This window comes from Pseudophryne corroboree, chromosome 9 (assembly GCF_028390025.1).
Source record: "Pseudophryne corroboree isolate aPseCor3 chromosome 9, aPseCor3.hap2, whole genome shotgun sequence".
Lineage (NCBI taxonomy): Eukaryota > Metazoa > Chordata > Amphibia > Anura > Myobatrachidae > Pseudophryne > Pseudophryne corroboree.
The window spans coordinates 82,460,827-82,486,439 of record NC_086452.1 but is presented as its reverse complement, the minus strand read 5'-3'; the positions used below and the strand labels follow the sequence as shown (position 1 = coordinate 82,486,439).

The 25,613-nt window shown below is 46.3% G+C and overlaps 1 protein-coding gene across 1 annotated transcript in view; it reads right to left on the bottom strand.

Moving 5' to 3' along the window:
• BEND5 (BEN domain containing 5) overlaps positions 1–25,280 on the bottom strand; it is a 1,224,740-nt gene extending 1,199,460 nt beyond the window's left edge. Inside the window, exon 1 of the mRNA XM_063941484.1 lies at positions 24,993–25,280. Within this exon, the coding sequence (XP_063797554.1) occupies positions 24,993–25,280 (288 nt within the window). The remainder of the gene's footprint in view (positions 1–24,992) is intronic.
• Between the last annotated feature and the right edge of the window lie 333 nt (positions 25,281–25,613).

The window sequence follows — 25,613 nt, the reverse complement described above, 5'->3', positions numbered from 1 at the left end:
ATTAGGATTGTGGAGATTCTCCTTGTGTCTATCATTCCATCTCTGACCAAGGAGTTTACTGCCACACCCGTTGGTAACCCTTTAGGGTTTTGCTGTTGCCCTTAGCAACAGCATTTCGGGTTCTCTACGTATTAAAACACAACATCTTGCTTTTCCATCTGAGCAGTTCTAATACAAGGGAGATACCCAGTTCCTTAGCCTCTGGGCTTCTCTGTTCACTTTGTGTGTATTTTGTTACCCTATCACCTTCTGTGTACATTATGTCATATCCCCCAGTTTGTCTGTGAGTCCATCTGTTTTGCATAACAGTTCAAACACCAGTACTTTCCTGCAGGCACTGGTGTGCATAACATCCTCTTTCCCCATCATCAGCAGCCCTGACCAGTAGCGGGTCCATATTGGGGAACTATCAGAGAGATCTCCCCCAATACCACTGCCCACCTACCCACTACCGCTATATGCTATATTGCAGCGCAGCAGGGCTCTGGTGCACAGCACATAGGGCAGGGAGAAAGCAGGGACTGCCGATGGTCAGCAGAAGCAGCAATCCCCTCCTCCCTGGTTCCACTATTGCTTCTTTTGATTTAGGAACAGATCAGAGGAAGTTGCTCAATAAGTGATGCCCTTCACTGCCGCAAATGCCAGTGTCATGGCAGGTGCGTGTCATTGAAGAGGTGCGTTTCAGTGGAAGAGGGCTTGGAGAAGCCCAAACATTTTCCCTGGGTGTGTAATCATGCCCCTTTCCTGTTCAAAGTTGTGCCCACATTCTGTCCTGTATCTCAAATCACAAATATGCCAACTGCCAACCTGCAGCATCATTTCCCCAGGTTCTAACTGCGTAGTGTGCTCTAGTGTTTTCTGCCTTCCATCAAGCAGGGTGCCAGAGATCCTGGATGCCAGCTTTTGGTGACCTTTTGTATGGTTCTGGTCACTTGTTGCCCTTGTGGCTTTTGACATCTGTTATGAATATTGTTTTAATATTTGGGAGTTTTTTTTTAATCTGTTTATTTTTTATAAACAAACTTCTACTAGACAATTGGACAACACTTTCCATAGCTGCTCTGCATATCCTATACGGGAAGGGAGCGAATGTGGTGTTTGAGGGTCATGACTAATATGATGTTTAATAAAAAATATTTCATTACTTCTGAGGGAGGTCAGTGCCATAAACAGTGTTTTATCCTTAATTGAGGTGACCACTGTTAGATTATAGCAATATGAAACAATCTCCTATATAATAGCCCAGATCTGTGACTTTGTGACTCATTTGCTAATGCTGGGCGGAGTCACAACACTGGGCGGAGTTAGTCAAATGAGTCACAGATCTGGACAAATCTATAGGAGACTAGGAGCAGAAGCAGATGGTATGGCACAGGCAGGGGTGCATACCTCCCAGCTTTCTTCAGGCAGACAGGGGTGCATACCTCCCAGCTTTCTTCAGGCAGACAGGGGTGCATACCCCCCAGCTTTCTTCAGGCAGACAGGGGTGCATACCTCCCAGCTTTCTTCAGGCAGACAGGGGTGCATACCTCCTAGCTTTCTTCAGGCAGAAGGAGGGACACACGTGCGGCGAAAAGGGGCATGGCTTCCCGTTTACTTTAGTGAGGGGGCATGCCCAGCGCTCTGTGAGCTGCTGGCATGCCCCCAGGGGTGGATTATGAGTCCGGGTTGCCCAGGGCACTTGAGACAAGGGGGCCCTATCTCATTGCTGTGCCTGCTGTGGGTTTGTGGGCGTGGCCAAATCGCGGGATGCGTGGCCACGCCCTCTTATGCAAATTCCGAGGTTTTTTTTTTAATTGGATTTTGGCCGCTCAGCTAGGGGTAAATCCAGAGGGGGTGGTCGCTCCCCCTACACACCCGCACAGGCAGAAGAAAGCAGGGAGGCAGCAACACCACAGACCTGCCAACACGCAGCAGCGTCTGCTGACTGTAGCACAATGCTGCTGCTGGCAGGATGGGGGAGCTTCAGAGCTGGGACAGAGCTACTTCAGCCGGGGCCCCCCCTAAAGCTGTGGGGCCCGGATACTTACCCCCTGGTCCCCCCCTTAATCCGGCTCTGCTGCCGGACCCCCCCTTAATCCGTTCTCCCTGATGCCCCCTCTCCATCTGTCTCCACTAAATAGACGCTGTGCACATGCGCACAGCGTCTATTCACCGCGGCTCTGCTAAGCAAAACAGCGAGTACATGAGCTTCCCAACTGCCCCCCCCCCCCCTGACCACAGGACACTGTGGCCCGCGGGTGGGACAGCGGAACAGACCCCAGAAAATGGGACTGTCCAGCGAAAATTGGGACAGTTGGGAGGTATGGGGGTGTGTGAGGGGGCATGCCGTACAGACAGACGGGCACCGGCTCACTGTGTGCTTGACCCCCCACATCAGCATACTCAGCAGGGGCTCACTGACGCGGAGCGTCACTTTCTGGCACACTCCACACTTCTTAGCTGCAGTTTTGTGGGGCACCTGCCGATGTGCAGGTTCGGTACTGCCTCTGTTATCTCCAGCCCTGGGAAACCCCACCGCTAGCTGCACCGCTGCCGCCCGCAGTGAGGTGCGCCCAGCTCCTTCTCACACTTTAGCTGGCGGCCAGCGCTGCAGAAGTCCGCACTGCTTGCAGGCGCCGACCCCCTCCTCCCTCCAGCCGCAGCGTCTCCTGGGGGCTAACCAGTCACTCCCAGTCTCCTCTTACCACAGTGCCCGCAAGGACCAGTATAAAAGTGTCCCCCGGCTGTGGCATTATGTACCTGGCTAGTGGTGCCCGGTGCTTTTTTCAAAAATACGGGGACCCCTACGCTTTTTGTCCCCCGTATTTTTGGAACCAGGACCAGGCGCAGAGCCCGGTGCTGGTTGATTAAATATGGGTGAACCCCTGTCATTTTTTTCTCCATATTTTGTCAACCAGGACCGGCTCAAAGAGCCCGAGGCTGGTTGTGCTTAGGAGGGGGGACCCCACGCAATTTTTTTTCCTGTTTTTACACTAAACAGACCCTTTCCCATAGATAACCATGAACAGATCTCACTGATCCGTGCATGGTTATCCAAACTCGACTGGAAAAGCAGGTCTATTATTTGCTGCTTTTTTTAACGAATCGAAAAAAACCAGACCCGCACTTGAGCACTCAGAGACTAACACCCAAATACGAATGAATAGTGAATGCCCGTATTGTATGAAATAACAGCCGTGTTTGACCGATGGTCTATTCATTCGTATTTCTGAACTTTGATAATCAAACCATTACGAATAGTCCAAACACTGCCGAGATTGGTGCTTAGTGAATTCCCGGATTGGGACTTAGAAAAAAAAACACAAATCGGACAAACTCGAATTCTTAGTAAATTTTGGCCCTGGTTGCAGCAGCAAAATCTTTCTCTAATGGGCAAAACCATGGCCCTCATTCCGAGTCGTTCGCTCGGTAATTTTCTTCGCATCGCAGCGTTTTTCTGCTTAGTACGCATGCGCAATGTTCGTACTGCTACTGCGCCAAGTAATTTTGCTATGAAGATAGTTTTTTTACTCACGGCTTTTTCTTCGCTCCGGCGAACGTAATGTGATTGACAGGAAATGGGTGTTACTGGGCGGAAACACGGCGTTTTATGGGCGTGTGGATGAAAACGCTACCGTTTCCGGAAAAAACGCAGGAGTGGCTGGAGAAACGGAGGAGTGTCTGGGCGAACGCTGGGTGTGTTTGTGACGTCAAACCAGGAACGACAAGCACTGAACTGATCGCAGATGCCGAGTAAGTCTGAAGCTACTCTGAAACTGCTAAGTAGTTTGTAATCGCAATATTGCGAATACATCGTTCGCAATTTTAAGAAGCTAAGATTCACTCCCAGTAGGCGGCGGCTTAGCGCGTGTAACTCTGCTAAAATCGCCTTGCGAGCGAACAACTCGGAATGAGGGCCCATGTACAGTACAGGTGGGGCAGATATAACATGTGGAGAGAGAATTAGATTTGGGTGGATTATATTGTTTCTGTGCAGGGTAAATAATGGCTGCTTTATATTTACACTGCAATTTAGTTGGGCAGCGACGAAAAGAACGAAGAAAGTGTTTGCAGCGGCGAACGCAAGAAGATTGACAGGAAGAGGCCGTCCAGGGGTGTCAAATGACCGTTTTTAGGGAGTGTCCAGGAAAACACAGACGTGCCCGGCCGTTTCCATGGAGTGATCCTGACGTCAGCTCCAGCAAGGATCATTGCAACGGCTGAGTAAGTCTTGAGCTGTGCAGAGAGACTGCACAAACTTTTTGTTTGTGCAGCTCTCTGCACAAGTAAACGCACCACTGCAAAGGCATTACCCCCTCACCTGTAGGCGGCGATTACCTGGTCGCAGCAGTGCAAAAAATAGCCTGCATGCGACCAGGTCTGAATTAGGACCATGGTTTTGCCCATTAGAGAAAAAATTTGCTGCTGCGATCAGGTCTGAATTATGCTATATGCTAATCACTATTTGTTGATTCCCATATGTCAGCTATGCAGCAAAACTGTGCAAACATTACATTATTTACAATCATAGGGGGTAATTCCAACTTGATCGCAGCAGGAATTTTGTTAGCAGTTGGGCAAAACCATGTGCACTGCAGGGGAGGCAGATATAACATGTGCAGAAAGAGTTAGATTTGGGTGGGTTATTTTGTTTCTGTGCAGGGTAAATACTGTCTGTTTAATTTTTACACTGCAAATTAGATTGCAGATTGAATACACCACACCCAAATCTCTCTCTCTCTCTCTGCACATGTTAAATCTGCCTCCCCTGCAGTGCACATGGGCCCTCATTCCGATTTGTTCGCTCACAAGCATTGCACACGCTAAGCCGCCGCCTACTGGGAGTGAATCTTAGCTTAGCAAAATTGCGAACAAAAGATTCTCAAAATTGCGAATAGAAATTTCTAAGCAGTTTCTGAGTAGCTCGACACTTACTCTGCCACTGCGATCAGTTCAGTCAGTTTCGTTCCTGGTTTGACGTCACAAACACACCCAGCGTTCGCCCAGACACTCCCCCGTTTCTCCAGCCACTCCCGCGTTTTTCCCAGAAACGGCAGCGTTTTTTCACACACTCCCATATAACGGCCAGATTCCGCCCAGAAACACCCACTTCCTGTCAATCACACAACGATCACCAGAACGAAGAAAAAACCTCGTAATGCCGTGAGTAAAATAACAAACTTCTTAGCAAATTTACTTGGCGCAGCCGCAGTGCGAACATTGCGCATGCGCAGATTGCGTAAAATCGCTGCGATGCAATGAAAAAGAACGAGCGAACAACTCGGAATGAGGGCCATGGTTTTGCCCAACTGCTAACAAAATTCCTGCTGCGATCAACTTGGAATTACCCCCCTAATGCATTATGGGCAACATAACTAATACATTGTGATTGTAAGTGTTATAATGTTTGTACTGTTTCTCTGCACAGTTGATATTCAAGATTCAGTGAATGGTAATTAGCATATAGTATGTATTATAAATGAAAAAAAATATATATAACAAAATAGTCGCTCTAATCCTAAAAGTTAATGATATAAAGTAGTGATGAGCGGGTTCGGTTCCTCGGAAACCGAACCCCCCCGAACTTCACCCATTTTACACGGGTCCGAGGCATACTCGGATTCTCCCGTATGGCTCGGTTAACCCGAGCGCGCCTGAACGTCATCATCCCGCTGTCGGATTCTCGCGAGATTCGGATTCTATATAAGCAGCCGCGCGTCGCTGCCATTTTCACTCGTGCATTGGAAATGTTAGGGAGAGGACGTGGCTGGCGTCCTCTCCGTTTATTAATGTTGATGCAAATATTTGTGCTTATTGCTTAATTGTGGGGACTGGGGAGCAGCTGTATTATATAGGAGGAGTACAGTGCAGAGTTTTGCTGATCAGTGACCACCAGTTTTATCCCTTCTCTGTCTGAAAAACGCTCCATATATGTGCTCAGTGTGCTGCATATATCTGTGCTCACACTGCTTTATTGTGGGGACTGGGGACCAGCAGTATTATATAGGAGGAGTACAGTGCAGAGTTTTGCTGACCAGTGACCACCAGTATTATACGTTGTCTGCCTGAAAAACGCTCCATATCTGTGCTCAGTGTGCTGCATATATCTGTGCTCACACTGCTTTATTGTGGGGACTGGGAACCAGCAGTATTATATAGGAGGAGTACAGTGCAGAGTTTTGCTGACCAGTGACCACCAGTATTATACGTTGTCTGCCTGAAAAACGCTCCATATCTGTGCTCAGTGTGCTGCATATATCTGTGCTCACACTGCTTTATTGTGGAGACTGGGGACCAGCAGTATTATATAGGAGGAGTACAGTGCAGAGTTTTGCTGACCAGTGACCACCAGTATTATACGTTGTCTGCCTGAAAAACGCTCCATATCTGTGCTCAGTGTGCTGCATATATCTGTGCTCACACTGCTTTATTGTGGGGACTGGGGACCAGCAGTATTATATAGGAGGAGTACAGTGCAGAGTTTTGCTGACCAGTGACCACCAGTATTATACGTTGTCTGCCTGAAAAACGCTCCATATCTGTGCTCAGTGTGCTGCATATATCTGTGCTCACACTGCTTTATTGTGGGGACTGGGGACCAGCAGTATTATATAGGAGGAGTACAGTGCAGAGTTTTGCTGACCAGTGACCACCAGTATTATACGCTGTCTGCCTGAAAAACGCTCCATATCTGTGCTCAGTGTGCTGCATATATCTGTGCTCACACTGCTTTATTGTGGGGACTGGGGACCAGCAGTATTATATAGGAGGAGTACAGTGCAGAGTTTTGCTGACAGTGACCACCAGTATATATAGCAGTACGGTACGGAAGGCCACTGCTCTACCTACCTCTGTGTCGTCAAGTATACTATCCATCTAGATTCTATACCTGTGGTGCATTTTAGTTTTGCAGTTTGCTGACAGTGACCACCAGTATATATAGCAGTACGGTACGGAAGGCCACTGCTCTACCTACCTCTGTGTCGTCAAGTATACTATCCATCTAGATTCTATACCTGTGGTGCATTTTAGTTTTGCAGTTTGCTGACAGTGACCACCAGTATATATAGCAGTACGGTACGGAAGGCCACTGCTCTACCTACCTCTGTGCCTTCAAGTATACTATCCATCTAGATTCTATACCTGTGGTGCATTTTTTTTTTGCATTTGCTGACAGTGACCACCAGTATATATAGCAGTACGGTACGGAAGGCCACTGCTCTACCTACCTCTGTGTTGTCAAGTATACTATCCATCTAGATTCTATACCTGTGGTGCATTTTAGTTTTGCAGTTTGCTGACAGTGACCACCAGTATATATAGCAGTACGGTACGGAAGGCCACTGCTCTACCTACCTCTGTGTCGTCAATTATACTATCCATCCATACCTGTGTTGCATTTCAGTTGTGCGCAGTATATATAGTAGTAGGCCATTGCTATTGATACTGGCATATAATTCCACACATTAAAAAATGGAGAACAAAAATGTGGAGGTTAAAATAGGGAAAGATCAAGATCCACTTCCACCTCGTGCTGAAGCTGCTGCCACTAGTCATGGCCGAGACGATAAAATGCCATCAACGTCGTCTGCCAAGGCCGATGCCCAATGTCATAGTAGAGAGCATGTAAAATCCAAAAAACAAAAGTTCAGTAAAATGACCCAAAAATCAAAATTGAAAGCGTCTGCTGAGAAGCGTAAACTTGCCAATATGCCATTTACGGCACGGAGTGGCAAGGAACGGCTGAGGCCCTGGCCTATGTTCATGGCTAGTGGTTCAGATTCACATGAGGATGGAAGCACTCATCCTCTCGCTAGAAAACTGCAGTGCCACTCCTAGATGGGCCAGGTGTTTGTGTCGGCCACTTGTGTCGCTTAGCTTAGTCACACAGTGACCTTGGTGCGCCTCTTTTTTTCTTTGCATCATGTGCTGTTTGGGGACAATTTTTTTGAAGTGCCATCCTGCCTGACACTGCAGTGCCACTCCTAGATGGGCCAGGTGTTTGTGTCGGCCACTTGTGTCGCTTAGCTTAGTCACACAGCGACCTTGGTGCGCCTCTTTTTTTCTTTGCATCATGTGCTGTTTGGGGACAATTTTTTTGAAGTGCCATCCTGCCTGACACTGCAGTGCCACTCCTAGATGGGCCAGGTGTTTGTGTCGGCCACTTGTGTCGCTTAGCTTAGCCATCCAGCGACCTCGGTGCAAATTTTAGGACTAAAAATAATATTGTGAGGTGTTCAGAATAGACTGAAAATGAGTGGAAATTATGGTTATTGAGATTAATAATACTATGGGATCAAAATGACCCCCGAATTCTATGATTTAAGCTGTTTTTGAGGGTTTTTTGTAAAAAAAACACCCGAATCCAAAACACACCCGAATCCGACAAAAAAATTTCAGGGAGGTTTTGCCAAAACGCGTCCGAATCCAAAACATGGCCGCGGAACCGAATCCAAAACCACAACACAAAACCCGAAAAATTTCCGGTGCACATCACTAATATAAAGTGACAACTAAGAAGGCAAAGATTCATTAATAAGTTAGTGGAGGAGAAGAGGCTGGTGGTCAGTGAGCACAAATCAGGAGAGGGACTCAGTGGGATCAATGAGTGGCAAAGCAGCTAATAATGGATACAGTAGCTGACTGTCACCACATCGCCCTGGCCCCAGCCTACAATGCCATATACCATCCTATCACTATTATCTCTTTTCAATAATTGACTGCAGCAAGAAGTGAAGAAACTCATGTTACTCTCTTTTCTTCCCACAAAAAGTAAGGTGGCTCTTATTGCAAGGGCCCTCATTCCGAGTTGATCGGTCGCAAGGCGAATTTAGCAGAGTTACACACGCTAAGCCGCCGCCTACTGGGAGTGAATCTTAGCTTCTTAAAATTGCGACCGATGTATTCGCAATATTGCGATTACTAACTACTTAGCAGTTTCAGAGTAGCTCCAGACTTACTCTGCCTGTGCGATCAGTTCAGTGCTTGTCGTTCCTGTTTGACGTCACAAACACACCCAGCGTTCGCCCAGGCACTCCCACCGTTTCTCCGGCCACTCCTGCGTTTTTTCCGGAAACGGTAGCGTTTTCAGCCAGACGCCCCTGAAACGCCGTGTTTCCGCCCAGTAACACCCATTTCCTGTCAATCACATTACGATCGCCGGAGCGAAGAAAAAGCCGTGAGTAAAAATACTTTCTTCATAGTAAAGTTACTTGGCGCAGTCGCAGTGCGAACTTTGCGCATGCGTACTAAGCGGATTTTCACTGCGATGCGATGAAAAAGAACGAGCGAACAACTCGGAATGAGGGCCAATGTTAGGTAACAGTAAGTGGTAACCATGGGGGGTCATTCCGAGTTGTTCGCTCGTTGCCGATTTTTGCAATGGTGCGATTAAGGCAAAAATGCGCATGCGCATGGTACGCAGTGCGCATGCGCTAAGTATTTTGGCACAAAACTTAGTATATTTACTCACGCCCGAACGAAGAATTTTCATTGTTGAAGTGATCGGAGTGTGATTGACAGGAAGTGGGTATTTCTGGGCGGAAACTGACCATTTTCTGGGAGTGTGTGGAAAAACGCAGGTGTGTCAGGGAAAAACGCGGGAGTGTCTGGAGAAACGGGGGAGTGGCTGGCCGAACGCAGGGCGTGTGTGTGACGTCTGTGAGTAAGTCTCGAGCTACTCAGAAACTGCTAAGAAATTTCTATTCGCAATTCTGCTAATCTTTGGTTCGCAATTCTGTTAAGCTAAAGTACACTCCCAGAGGGCGGCGGCTTAGCGTGTGCAATGCTGCTAAAAGCAGCTAGCGAGCGAACAACTCGGAATCACCCCCCCCATGTCTTTACTTGCCCTTAGGATGGGGCTCCCTGAGCAAGGGTGCCATCCTGGGGGTACAGAGGGTCCAATTAGAGTAGGCCTGGACTGACCAGGGGGACTCTGATGACTCCACCCACAAACTGCTTATAATTCACATGTTGGTATATGGAGTGAGCTACTGCATGTTCCTCCATAATGCTCCATTAGATAAAGCATTCTCCTTTGTAAAGATGGCCACCGTTCTTTAGTCTGTGCATGAGCAGCACCATCTTGTTCACTGTGTTTGAGCATCATAGTGGTACACACATATATGTGTACTACTCAGCTGTGCGAGGACCCTGCAAATACCCTGTATGTCCTGTGATACTGTCTACATACATGACCAGCTGGACCTCTGTATGCTCAGCACACCTCCCTTGTATGTTTCGCTCCATCACCGCTGTTTGTGTATCAGAACTGTGAGCACAGCTGTACTATCACTGAGTACTACAATAAACACTAGTTCCTGGTTAAGTCTATCTGCCTGGCAGGTCTACCAAACAATTATCCGCAGGTGTCTACTAATAACATCTAGTATAAACATATCAACATCAGAAGTTGTCTGTGAAACAGAAGTAGCTTTGGCATTGATCATTGCCACCGGCAAGCCCAGAGCCAGATTGGAAGGTGATCACCAGCTCATACCTTGGACAGTTCTACACAAATGCGCATTGCTCCTCACCAATGTCACACCTGCATATATATGAACGGTATACTGTATGTGGAGGACTGAGAGGCATGTGAAGATGTCTGAGGGGCATATGAAGGATTCTGAAGTCATGTTCAGAGGTCAGAGTTGCATGTGATGAAGTTGGACAGGCATGTGAAGTAGTCTGGGGGGGCACACGGGGAGGCCTGAGTTGCATGTGGAGGAATTTTGGAGCAATTGGCAAAGGGTGAGTAGTGGGCAAAGCCCTGTCTGTTCCATTTGTACTGGGTCCCACAAACAGACATGTTCCTGAGACAAGGTTATCTTATCTTGCCACATCACTTATGATGTCCAAAGTATCCCCTAATTCAGTGAAAGTACCTGCTCACCAGACTTCATACTGAATGTTTTTTAAAGCAGAAAAGTTGGACACAAAGCTAAGGGGCATATGTACTAAGCCTTAGAGAGTGACAAAGTAGAGAGAGAGAGAGATAAAGTATCAACCAATCAGCTCCTACAGTAACTGCCGTTTTTCAAACATAGCTTGTGGCATAGCAGTTAGGAGCTAATTGGCTGGACTTTATCTCTCCCTACTTTACAGAATGTACTTTATAACTTATATTTGGAAGCTGTTTGGTTGCTATGGGCAACTTCTCAACTTGCTCACTTCTTAACTCTTTCGAAGGTTTGATACTTTTCTACCATGGACCAGGACACTAACGCTTGGGCTCAGAAGTGTCAACAGCAATTGCAGTTCAGCTCAGTTGATCCAGCAGCTGAAGAGAGATGGCAGCAGCCATAATGGCTGAGCTCGAAGAGTCCAGTAACATAAAATATATGACACTGACAACAGCAATAACAGCTGAGCTTGGTGGGCCCAGCAGCCAAACAGATATGGCAACAGTAATAAGAATTCAGCATTCAGCTATAGCGATCCAGCAGGCAAACCAATGTGGAAACAACAATGACAGTTGAGATCAGCTGAGTAGATTGAGATATAATATATATATATATATATATATATATATATATATATGCAAAATGTGATGCATTTAAAAGATGAAATACAGACTTTTTCTTTTATGTTTTTGAAGTACAGTGTACAGTATTAACTTTATTTGTATAACGATGGATACTGTTTGGATACTGCTATTTGCTGCCAGGGCAGATAAATGAAAGATGACAATGCAAGACACAGTTTGCTACAGGTTACACTGCAACTATTGTAAAGTGTAGTTAATGGTAGAGACAAATCTTCCATGGAGATTCCTGGACTACTCACAGGGGCGCCGAGAGGGAGATGAGGGAAGGGGGTTTGGGTACTGCTGCCCCAGGCCAGTTGGATTGGTATGGCAGGGGCCCAGGTCAACATTTCTTTCGGTATGGAATGTGGCCACATCCTCCCCCAGTACCCAGGCAAAACCTAGTTCTAGATGGCTACTACTGTACTCACATTAAAGGAAATACATGATGATATCCTTTCACATGGTTCTAAGTGTCCAATAGTGAGTGACACATTCTTCAGGTACTGGGGAAGACAACAGGCATTCTATAACTGTATTTCATTTAAATTTTTTCTTACTAGAAAGCCATCTAGCATTATAGTACTACTAAAGCTGATCATATATTGATGGTCTGAGCCTTGCTGCAAGCAATAGGAATAGTGTGAACCTTACCAAGCAGCATCAATGTGAGCATTCTTCTTCCATGCTACCAGGGTGGGACTGGCCCACAGGGGAGCAGGGGAAACCCCCCGGTGGGCCCCACTGCCCGTGGTCCCACCTCCTCCTCTAGGGATTAGGTTCCAGACTCTATCCTAGTACACTTTAATTATACATTATACATATGTTACATTATACTGCACAGGACTATGGTGTATTTTCTCCAACTCATTAGTGTTATTAATCTGGTACATTATCATTATGCACTAGCAGTATTTACTATATATATCTATCATGGGGTCCAACCTATGTACTCTCTAATGGTTAGCAGTGCCTCTGTACCGGTTGGCCACACCTCCACTAATTCCTGGCCACACCCTTAAACATGGGCCCCTACCACTGCATTTCCCGGAGGGCCCTTCAGGTCCCAGTCCGACACTGCATGCTACTGAACATAGCATTTAATGTTAGGTTTGATTAACCTGGCAGGTGGAAGGAAGGGTACTGGATAAGGGTCATGATTTTAAATTCAGGGTTATATTCATGTTAATTATCGGGGGCAGTGCGGCCCCCGATAATTAACATTCTGACTCGCAGCGGGAACAGCTGTTTCCACAAATGTTTTCACTGCTACTTTAGTAACAGAGAAAAAGTTTGTCAGTGTTAGGACTAAAAAGAAGAAGGACAGTGGTGAGGGATCCAGGAGGATCCCTGATCGCAAGCCGGACCTGCTTCCCATAGGTAAGCAGCAGGGGTGAGGGAATATCGCCATTTGTAGATGGTGAATGCTCCCACAGTCAAGCTCTGAAAATATTGTATTTTCGGAGCTTGATGAATGAGGACCCTATACTAGTGTATGGGGATGCCGGACCTGACCAGGAAGGAAAGGTAAGCAGGAGATATCTGTGATCTGTGATATCTCCTGTGTTACCTTCTCTGTGACTGGCCCCAAAACTTAATTTTTACAAAAGTAGGTGAAAATGTAGAAATTAGGTGGTGATGATGAATAGACCTCTCAGTCTGGAGAGAAGGAAGACAGTGTGGGCTGGATAAAGTGGAAGATCGAGAGAGACTGGAGGGAAAGAGATTAGTTAGGGAGGTGGGAGCCTCTTGAGAGGTTATACATCCTGATGGATGGATTCAATTTTGGATGTGAAATGGGTATCAAAGTTGCAAGCAGAGAGAGGGGAGGGAAGGGGAGAGTTAAATGAAGTGAAGAGACAACAGGGTATGGAGGACTGGGAGAAGACTAGCGTTTGCAAATATTGCGGCTGTTTGGAAAGAGAAAGTCAGTGCTACTGTATAGTATCTAGAGATGAGCGGGTTCGGTTTCTTTGAATCCGAACCCGCACGAACTTCACTTTTTTTTTCACGGGTCCGAGCGACTCGGATCTTCCCGCCTTGCTCGGTTAACCCGAGCGCGCCCGAACGTCATCATGACGCTGTCGGATTCTCGCGAGGCTCGGATTCTATATAAGGAGCCGCGCGTCGCCGCCATTTTCACACGTGCATTGAGATTGATAGGGAGAGGACGTGGCTGGCGTCCTCTCCATTTAGATTAGATTTAGAAGAGAGAGAGAGAGAGAGATTGCTGTGATACTGTAGATTAGAAGAGAGTGCAGACAGAGTTTAGTGACTGACGACCACAGTGACCAGTGACCACCAGAGACAGTGCAGTTGTTTGTTTTATTTAATATATCCGTTCTCTGCCTGAAAAAAACGATACACAGTCACACAGTGACTCAGTCTGTGTGCACTGCTCAGCCCAGTGTGCTGCACATCAATGTATTGTATATAAAGCTTATAATTGTGGGGGAGACTGGGGAGCACTGCAGGTTGTTATAGCAGGAGCCAGGAGTACATGATAAATAATATTATATTAAAATTAAACAGTGCACACTTTTGCTGCAGGAGTGCCACTGCCAGTGTGACTAGTGGTGACCAGTGCCTGACCACCAGTATATTAGTAGTATTGTATACTATCTCTTTATCAACCAGTCTATATTAGCAGCAGACACAGTACAGTGCGGTAGTTCACGGCTGTGGCTACCTCTGTGTCGGCACTCGGCAGGCAGTCCGTCCATCCATAATTGTATTATAATATATACCACCTAACCGTGGTTTTTTTTTCATTCTTTATACCGTCGTCATACTAGTTGTTACGAGTATACTACTATCTCTTTATCAACCAGTGTACAGTGCGGTAGTTCACGGCTGTGGCTACCTCTGTGTCGGCACTCGGCAGGCAGTCCGTCCAACCATAATTGTATTATAATATATACCACCTAACCGTGGTTTTTTTTTCATTCTTTATACCGTCGTCATACTAGTTGTTACGAGTATACTACTATCTCTTTATCAACCAGTGTACAGTGCGGTAGTTCACGGCTGTGGCTACCTCTGTGTCGGCACTCGGCAGGCAGTCCGTCCATCCATAATTGTATTATAATATATACCACCTAACCGTGGTTTTTTTTTCATTCTTTATACCGTCGTCATACTAGTTGTTACGAGTATACTACTATCTCTTTATCAACCAGTGTACAGTGCGGTAGTTCACGGCTGTGGCTACCTCTGTGTCGGCACTCGGCAGGCAGTCCGTCCAACCATAATTGTATTATAATATATACCACCTAACCGTGGTTTTTTTTTCATTCTTTATACCGTCGTCATACTAGTTGTTACGAGTATACTACTATCTCTTTATCAACCAGTGTACAGTGCGGTAGTTCACGGCTGTGGCTACCTCTGTGTCGGCACTCGGCAGGCAGTCCGTCCAACCATAATTGTATTATATACCACCTAACCGTGGTTTTTTTTTCATTCTTTATACCGTCGTCATACTAGTTGTTACGAGTATACTACTATCTCTTTATCAACCAGTGTACAGTGCGGTAGTTCACGGCTGTGGCTACCTCTGTGTCGGCACTCGGCAGGCAGTCCGTCCAACCATAATTGTATTATAATATATACCACCTAACCGTGGTTTTTTTTTCATTCTTTATACCGTCGTCATACTAGTTGTTACGAGTATACTACTATCTCTTTATCAACCAGTGTACAGTGCGGTAGTTCACGGCTGTGGCTACCTCTGTGTCGGCACTCGGCAGGCAGTCCGTCCATCCATAATTGTATTATAATATATACCACCTAACCGTGGTTTTTTTTTCATTCTTTATACCGTCGTCATACTAGTTGTTACGAGTATACTACTATCTCTTTATCAACCAGTGTACAGTGCGGTAGTTCACGGCTGTGGCTACCTCTGTGTCGGCACTCGGCAGGCAGTCCGTCCAACCATAATTGTATTATAATATATACCACCTAACCGTGGTTTTTTTTTCATTCTTTATACCGTCGTCATACTAGTTGTTACGAGTATACTACTATCTCTTTATCAACCAGTGTACAGTGCGGTAGTTCACGGCTGTGGCTACCTCTGTGTCGGCACTCGGCAGGCAGTCCGTCCAACCATAATTGTATTATAATATATACCACCTAACCGTGGTTTTTTTTTCATTCTTTATACCGTCGTCATACTAGTTGTTACGAGTATACTACTATCTCTTTATCAACCAGTGTACAGTGCGGTAGTTCACGGCTGTGGCTACCTCTGTGTCGGCACTCGGCAGGCAGTCCGTCCAACCATAATTGTATTATATACCACCTAACCGTGGTTTTTTTTTCATTCTTTATACCGTCGTCATACTAGTTGTTACGAGTATACTACTATCTCTTTATCAACCAGTGTACAGTGCGGTAGTTCACGGCTGTGGCTACCTCTGTGTCGGCACTCGGCAGGCAGTCCGTCCAACCATAATTGTATTATATACCACCTAACCGTGGTTTTTTTTTCATTCTTTATACCGTCGTCATACTAGTTGTTACGAGTATACTACTATCTCTTTATCAACCAGTGTACAGTGCGGTAGTTCACGGCTGTGGCTACCTCTGTGTCGGCACTCGGCAGGCAGTCCGTCCATCCATAATTGTATTATAATATATACCACCTAACCGTGGTTTTTTTTTCATTCTTTATACCGTCGTCATACTAGTTGTTACGAGTATACTACTATCTCTTTATCAACCAGTGTACAGTGCGGTAGTTCACGGCTGTGGCTACCTCTGTGTCGGCACTCGGCAGGCAGTCCGTCCAACCATAATTGTATTATATACCACCTAACCGTGGTTTTTTTTTCATTCTTTATACCGTCGTCATACTAGTTGTTACGAGTATACTACTATCTCTTTATCAACCAGTGTACAGTGCGGTAGTTCACGGCTGTGGCTACCTCTGTGTCGGCACTCGGCAGGCAGTCCGTCCAACCATAATTGTATTATAATATATACCACCTAACCGTGGTTTTTTTTTCATTCTTTATACCGTCGTCATACTAGTTGTTACGAGTATACTACTATCTCTTTATCAACCAGTGTACAGTGCGGTAGTTCACGGCTGTGGCTACCTCTGTGTCGGCACTCGGCAGGCAGTCCGTCCATCCATAATTGTATTATAATATATACCACCTAACCGTGGTTTTTTTTTCATTCTTTATACCGTCGTCATACTAGTTGTTACGAGTATACTACTATCTCTTTATCAACCAGTGTACAGTGCGGTAGTTCACGGCTGTGGCTACCTCTGTGTCGGCACTCGGCAGGCAGTCCGTCCAACCATAATTGTATTATTATATATACCACCTAACCGTGGTTTTTTTTTCATTCTTTATACCGTCGTCATACTAGTTGTTACGAGTATACTACTATCTCTTTATCAACCAGTGTACAGTGCGGTAGTTCACGGCTGTGGCTACCTCTGTGTCGGCACTCGGCAGGCAGTCCGTCCATCCATAATTGTATTATATACCACCTAACCGTGGTTTTTTTATACCACCTAACCGTGGCAGTCCGTCCATAATTGTATACTAGTATCCAATCCATCCATCTCCATTGTTTACCTGAGGTGCCTTTTAGTTCTGCCTATAAAATATGGAGAACAAAAAAGTTGAGGTTCCAAAATTAGGGAAAGATCAAGATCCACTTCCACCTCGTGCTGAAGCTGCTGCCACTAGTCATGGCCGAGACGATGAAATGCCAGCAACGTCGTCTGCCAAGGCCGATGCCCAATGTCATAGTACAGAGCATGTCAAATCCAAAACACCAAATATCAGAAAAAAAAGGACTCCAAAACCTAAAATAAAATTGTCGGAGGAGAAGCGTAAACTTGCCAATATGCCATTTACCACACGGAGTGGCAAGGAACGGCTGAGGCCCTGGCCTATGTTCATGGCTAGTGGTTCAGCTTCACATGAGGATGGAAGCACTCAGCCTCTCGCTAGAAAACTGAAAAGACTCAAGCTGGCAAAAGCACCGCAAAGAACTGTGCGTTCTTTGAAATCCCAAATCCACAAGGAGAGTCCAATTGTGTCGGTTGCGATGCCTGACCTTCCCAACACTGGACGTGAAGAGCATGCGCCTTCCACCATTTGCACGCCCCCTGCAAGTGCTGGAAGGAGCACCCGCAGTCCAGTTCCTGATAGTCAGATTGAAGATGTCAGTGTTGAAGTACACCAGGATGAGGAGGATATGGGTGTTGCTGGCGCTGGGGAGGAAATTGACCAGGAGGATTCTGATGGTGAGGTGGTTTGTTTAAGTCAGGCACCCGGGGAGACACCTGTTGTCCGTGGGAGGAATATGGCCGTTGACATGCCAGGTGAAAATACCAAAAAAATCAGCTCTTCGGTGTGGAGGTATTTCACCAGAAATGCGGACAACAGGTGTCAAGCCGTGTGTTCCCTTTGTCAAGCTGTAATAAGTAGGGGTAAGGACGTTAACCACCTCGGAACATCCTCCCTTATACGTCACCTGCAGCGCATTAATAATAAGTCAGTGACAAGTTCAAAAACTTTGGGTGACAGCGGAAGCAGTCCACTGACCAGTAAATCCCTTCTTCTTGTAACCAAGCTCACGCAAACCACCCCACCAACTCCCTCAGTGTCAATTTCCTCCTTCCCCAGGAATGCCAATAGTCCTGCAGGCCATGTCACTGGCAAGTCTGACGAGTCCTCTCCTGCCTGGGATTCCTCCGATGCATCCTTGCGTGTAACGCCTACTGCTGCTGGCGCTGCTGTTGTTGCCGCTGGGAGTCGATGGTCATCCCAGAGGGGAAGTCGTAAGCCCACTTGTACTACTTCCAGTAAGCAATTGACTGTTCAACAGTCCTTTGCGAGGAAGATGAAATATCACAGCAGTCATCCTACTGCAAAGCGGATAACTGAGGCCTTGGCATCCTGGGTGGTGAGAAACGTGGTTCCGGTATCCATCATTACTGCAGAGCCAACTAGAGACTTGTTGGAGGTACTGTGTCCCCGGTACCAAATACCATCTAGGTTCCATTTCTCTAGGCAGGCGATACCGAAAATGTACACAGACCTCAGAAAAAGAGTCACCAGTGTCCTAAAAAATGCAGCTGTACCCAATGTCCACTTAACCACGGACATGTGGACAAGTGGAGCAGGGCAGGGTCAGGACTATATGACTGTGACAGCCCACTGGGTAGATGTATGGACTCCCGCCGCAAGAACAGCAGCGGCGGCACCAGTAGCAGCATCTCGCAAACGCCAACTCTTTCCTAGGCAGGCTACGCTTTGTATCACCGCTTTCCAGAATACGCACACAGCTGAAAACCTCTTACGGCAACTGAGGAAGATCATCGCGGAATGGCTTACCCCAATTGGACTCTCCTGTGGATTTGTGGCATCGGACAACGCCAGCAATATTGTGTGTGCATTAAATCTGGGCCAATTCCAGCACGTCCCATGTTTTGCACATACCTTGAATTTGGTGGTGCAGAATTTTTTAAAAAACGACAGGGGCGTGCAAGAGATGCTGTCGGTGGCCAGAAGAATTGCGGGACACTTTCGGCGTACAGGCACCACGTACAGAAAACTGGAGCACCACCAAAAACTACTGAACCTGCCCTGCCATCATCTGAAGCAAGAAGTGGTAACGAGGTGGAATTCAACCCTCTATATGCTTCAGAGGTTGGAGGAGCAGCAAAAGGCCATTCAAGCCTATACAATTGAGCACGATATAGTAGGTGGAATGCACCTGTCTCAAGTGCAGTGGAGAATGATTTCAACGTTGTGCAAGGTTCTGATGCCCTTTGAACTTGCCACACGTGAAGTCAGTTCAGACACTGCCAGCCTGAGTCAGGTCATTCCCCTCATCAGGCTTTTGCAGAAGAAGCTGGAGGCATTGAAGGAGGAGCTAACACGGAGCGATTCCGCTAGGCATGTGGGACTTGTGGATGCAGCCCTTAATTCGCTTAACAAGGATTCACGGGTGGTCAATCTGTTGAAATCAGAGCACTACATTTTGGCCACCGTGCTCGATCCTAGATTTAAAGCCTACCTTGGATCTCTCTTTCCGGCAGACACAGGTCTGCTGGGGTTGAAAGACCTGCTGGTGACAAAATTGTCAAGTCAAGCGGAACGCGACCTGTCAACATCTCCTCCTTCACATTCTCCCGCAACTGGGGGTGCGAGGAAAAGGCTCAGAATTCCGAGCCCACCCGCTGGCGGTGATGCAGGGCAGTCTGGAGCGACTGCTGATGCTGACATCTGGTCCGGACTGAAGGACCTGACAACGATTACGGACATGTCGTCTACTGTCACTGCATATGATTCTCTCAACATTGATAGAATGGTGGAGGATTATATGAGTGACCGCATCCAAGTAGGCACGTCACACAGTCCGTACTTATACTGGCAGGAAAAAGAGGCAATTTGGAGGCCCTTGCACAAACTGGCTTTATTCTACCTAAGTTGCCCTCCCACAAGTGTGTACTCCGAAAGAGTGTTTAGTGCCGCCGCTCACCTTGTCAGCAATCGGCGTACGAGGTTACATCCAGAAAATGTGGAGAAGATGATGTTCATTAAAATGAATTATAATCAATTCCTCCGCGGAGACATTGACCAGCAGCAATTGCCTCCACAAAGTACACAGGGAGCTGAAATGGTGGATTCCAGTGGGGACGAATTGATAATCTGTGAGGAGGGGGATGTACACGGTGATATATCGGAGGGTGAAGATGAGGTGGACATCTTGCCTCTGTAGAGCCAGTTTGTGCAAGGAGAGATTAATTGCTTCTTTTTTGGGTGGGGTCCAAACCAACCCGTCATATCAGTCACAGTCGTGTGGCAGACCCTGTCACTGAAATGATGGGTTGGTTAAAGTGTGCATGTCCTGTTTTGTTTATACAACATAAGGGTGGGTGGGAGGGCCCAAGGATAATTCCATCTTGCACCTCTTTTTTCTTTTCTTTTTCTTTGCATCATGTGCTGATTGGGGAGGGTTTTTTGGAAGGGACATCCTGCGTGACACTGCAGTGCCACTCCTAGATGGGCCCGGTGTTTGTGTCGGCCACTAGGGTCGCTAATCTTACTCACACAGCTACCTCATTGCGCCTCTTTTTTTCTTTGCGTCATGTGCTGTTTGGGGAGGGTTTTTTGGAAGGGACATCCTGCGTGACACTGCAGTGCCACTCCTAGATGTGCCCGGTGTTTGTGTCGGCCACTAGGGTCGCTAATCTTACTCACACAGCTACCTCATTGCGCCTCTTTTTTTCTTTGCGTCATGTGCTGTTTGGGGAGGGTTTTTTGGAAGGGACATCCTGCGTGACACTGCAGTGCCACTCCTAGATGTGCCCGGTGTTTGTGTCGGCCACTAGGGTCGCTAATCTTACTCACACAGTCAGCTACCTCATTGCGCCTCTTTTTTTCTTTGCGTCATGTGCTGTTTGGGGAGGGTTTTTTGGAAGGGCCATCCTGCGTGACACTGCAGTGCCACTCCTAGATGGGCCCGGTGTTTGTGTCGGCCACTAGGGTCGCTAATCTTACTCACACAGCTACCTCATTGCGCCTCTTTTTTTCTTTGCGTCATGTGCTGTTTGGGGAGGGTTTTTTGGAAGGGACATCCTGCGTGACACTGCAGTGCCACTCCTAGATGGGCCCGGTGTTTGTGTCGGCCACTAGGGTCGCTTATCTTACTCACACAGCGACCTCGGTGCAAATTTTAGGACTAAAAATAATATTGTGAGGTGTGAGGTATTCAGAATAGACTGAAAATGAGTGTAAATTATGGTTTTTGAGGTTAATAATACTTTGGGATCAAAATGACCCCCAAATTCTATGATTTAAGCTGTTTTTTAGTGTTTTTGGAAAAAAACACCCGAATCCAAAACACACCCGAATCCGACAAAAATAATTCGGTGAGGTTTTGCCAAAACGCGTTCGAACCCAAAACACGGCCGCGGAACCGAACCCAAAACCAAAACACAAAACCCGAAAAATTTCAGGCGCTCATCTCTAATAGTATCAGCACATGAATTTGAAGGTGAGGAAATCCACATGAGAATTAAATTTTCACCAATGTTACTCAGTGGTTCGAGAAGCCTTTTGCAGGCGCTGTATCTTGTGCATTTGTAATATAAAGGTTGATACATAGATCTATGAGGTCTGGATGTGACAACCAAAGCAACAGAGTTCAGGGCAAAGTTGAGAGTGTTGTTGTAAGGACAGCAGCACCACCAAGGCAGGAGGGTTTGGAAATAGGAGAAAGAAGTGAGACAAGAGTGGAGAAGATAATATCGGGATTAAATTCTCAAGGTTTTGTATGGTGAAATTAGCAGTCCCACTACAGAATGCCATACGTTCCTGTCTGGATCTGGTACATTCAGTGTATATGTGCATTGTGTACAGTACCTGTTGTAAATCTGCTGCATTAATCCAATGCCATCCTGCAAACCTGTTCTGCCTGGTTAATGTTATCTATCATGTAGATTGACCTCCATCACGCACGATTGGCACCTATATCAACGCCTATAGGATCTGCCAGTAAGAGGGAATGAAGAATTTTAAAAAGCAGATATTACAAGTGTTTGTCTTGTGTTTTGGTCTTGGTTCTAATTTTATTGCTGTGTTTTGGTTTTGCAAAACCACCCACAAGTGTTTTAGTTTGTAATTCGGATTTAAAATCTTGGGTTTTGGATTTCTTGAAAATGGATAAATATGAATTCCAAAGCATGGGTAGATCCAGACCAGGACTCAGTCCGGATAGGATCTCCTTAGCAGAGCAGAACCAGGAGCATGTATAAATACAGACCAAAGGAAATAGAGTCCAAGGCTAGGCTGGAGCTGCACCTATATTTGAAAAGTTGTGATTGGACTGGGATGGAGGAACCAGACAAGTCCAAGGATTCTAAGCAGTCCAAGACAAGATCTTAAAAGCTGCCTGGATTAGAGGTGGGAAAGAGGATTCAGGCGAGTAATGCCAGGAGGGACAGCAGTGTCCATGAGGATATGAGGACCCAGGAGCCATCAGATAAGAATCCACTTGTTAGGCAAGCAGTATATGGCCTAGAGATTTAGGTGTGGGAGTGTAAAGATGTCAGATCAAGAGAAGTCACAGAAGGGCAGTTCCGGGTTGGAGATCCAGGGTGGCTGAAACGAGAGTAAACTCTGGAAGGATAAGCAGAAATGCAGGGGATGCAGTGATTGAGAATTTGTTGAATCTATTAAGTTGGGCAGTGGACCAAAGCCCAGTCTAAATACAGTTCAAATGAAGTTGCAGGATAGAGCTCATCTGCAAGGTATGCTAAAGAATATGCAGGTCTCTGGTGGCAGCATAAATTGTTATAAGTATGCACGGAGAGCACCACTATAGACTCATGTCCTAGGTTTAACATCTTTAAAATCTGCTCTTCTAGTAGGTACTGTATTCCACAGCTGTAGCACACAGTACTTCCTTGGCTTGGCAGAGTTTCACATTTGAGGGCTGTATCCCGCCCATGGATATCAGAGTCCTGTGCTGGGAAAGTAGGGTGGCATGTTCACTTCATGGCAGCAATGAACTGGAACTGTGCATCTGTTGCTGATACACTCAGTAAGGAACAAACACTTGGAGGTGTTCAGATGTGGCTAAGGCATAGCCTAGGGTTTACATAGCTCCTAGTACACACCTCCAGGGGGGTTGAGGGGGGAGGTGGCATTGCAGCTATTATAATGTAGCCACACACCCCTGCCAGGACTCCTGGATCTGAAATGTTGGAAGGTGTGCTACACGAGGTGTGATATAAGAGTTCACTAGAGAGTAAGCAGAAAACCTAAAGGAAATGGAAACCCATCACAAGATTTCCATGCAGGCTTGTAGCAGGTTACTAAGTAGTGTACAGGGGATGCGGTTACCACCTGTCACCATACCGATGCCAAAATCCTGAGCGGGGGAAAGCCAGACAGTCAGCATGCCGACTAACAGGGACTATTCCCACTACTGGGTGTCCATGACAAAGGGCTCGTCGCGCTCACCCCCACCCGCCGGCAATCTGGAAACTGGGATCCCAACCGTCGGTCTCGCATTACCAACTCGTGTATAGTACCTACTGTACATAGCATTCACTAATCACTAAAAACAAGTGAAATTGAAAGAAATATGCTGGTAAAGGGGAGGGCTGCGGGGGGGGGGGGGGGGATAAACTATGATGAAAAATGTAAAAACATTATATTTATTTTCGGAGTGGTAACTTTTTATAGTTATGCTCAAGGAGCACTGGTTCACAAAATAAAGAAATAGTAAACCTCAAGAAGTTTGTTGAAATTTTGCTAATCACTGCAAAAGTGTTAGAATGGCCCTTGCTGATGTATAAGCAATTCTTTGGAAGGAGGTGACACTATTTGGCAAGTCAATGAAGTGAGAAAATAGAATGAACTGGAGAAAGTAAGCGATTATGGCTGAATATAGAAATAAAACACTTTATAGAACAACACACTAAATCAAAACACTGGCTTAATTATTCCTCCTTTCAAAGCATCTCAATTAAATTTACCAATTAAAACTAGATGTAAGTTTTTGTTTTTTTCTCAAACTCGTAAAAAATAATAAGCTACTGAATTGCAAATTTCAACATGACTGAGTGAGATGATAGGGATTATATGGAATTTTCCTATTTCTTTCAGAAAAGTTGCTGATCAGAGATAGGTATAAGGGTGGTCATTCCGAGTTGATCGCAGCAGCAATTTTGTTAGCAGTTGGGCAAAACCATGGCCCTCATTCCGAGTTGTTCGCTCGCTAGCTGCTTTTAGCAGCATTGCACACGCTAAGCCGCCGCCCTCTGGGAGTGTATCTTAGCTTAGCAGAATTGCGAATAGTAATTTCTTAGCAGTTTCTGAGTAGCTCCAGACTTACTCAGCCATTGCGATCAGTTCAGTCAGTTTAGTTCCTGGTTTGACGTCACAAACACACCCAGCGTTCGCCCAGACACTCCCCCGTTTCTGCTGACACTCCCACGTTTTTCCCAGAAACGCCAGCGTTTTTTCGCACACGCCCAGAAAACGGCAAAATTCAGCCCAGAAACTCCCACTTCCTGTCAATCACAGTACGATCACCAGAACGATGAAAAATCCTCGTTATGCCGTGAGTAAAATACCTAACTTTTGTGTAAAATAACTAAGCGCATGCGCTCTGCGAACCTTGCGCATGCACAGTAAGCGACTAATCGCAATATAGCGAAAATCGGCAATGAGCGAACAACTCGGAATGACCCCCCATGTGCACTGCAGGAGGGGCAGATATAACATGTGCAGAGAGAGTTAGATTTGGGTGGGGTGTGTTCAAACTGGAATCTAGATTGCAGCATAAGAATACAGCAGCCAGTATTTACCCTGCACAGAAACAAAATAACCCACCCAAATCTAACTCTCTCCGCAAATGTTATATCTGTCCCCCCTGCAGTGCACATGGTTTTGCCCAATTGCTAACAAACTTGCTGCTGTGATCAACTCAGAATTACCCCCATGATGCAGTACTGTATGTGTTCCAGCTTTTCTAGGCATTTATTATATGTCCACACTTCATTCTCTGGGTTGCTAAATACTGTGCCCAACATTGTATGGTTGTTTTTTTTCTTCTTTTCTTCTGTCTTCGCCCTCCTTCCCATCTCTGCCACCCCATCTATCTCTCTCTCATCCCTGTCCCACCAGTCTATCTGTCTCTCATTTTTTTCCTCTTTCCCATATCTGTATTTTTTAATCTCTGTTCTCCTTGCCCCAACTCTAACATCTCTGTCCTCCTCCCCCATCTCACTCTAATTTCTGTTCCCCTATCCACCTAATTCCCTCCCATCTGTGTTCCCCTGCCCCATCTCTCTCTCTCTCTCTCTCTCTGATATTTGTCACCCCTCCCTTATCTCTGATCCTCCCATCTTTCTCACTCTTCCATCTCTGTTCTTCTCTCCCATCTATCATCTCTGTCCCCCCTACCCACCTCCGTCTTCTCTGTCCCCCAACCCCCTAAACAAGGGGCTGTATTGTGGTCTGTACTGATAACTAAACATGAGGCTGTATTGCTCATTGGACATCAAGCTATATTGTGCACTGCACACAGAGTTTATGATGTACAGGTCTAATTGTAT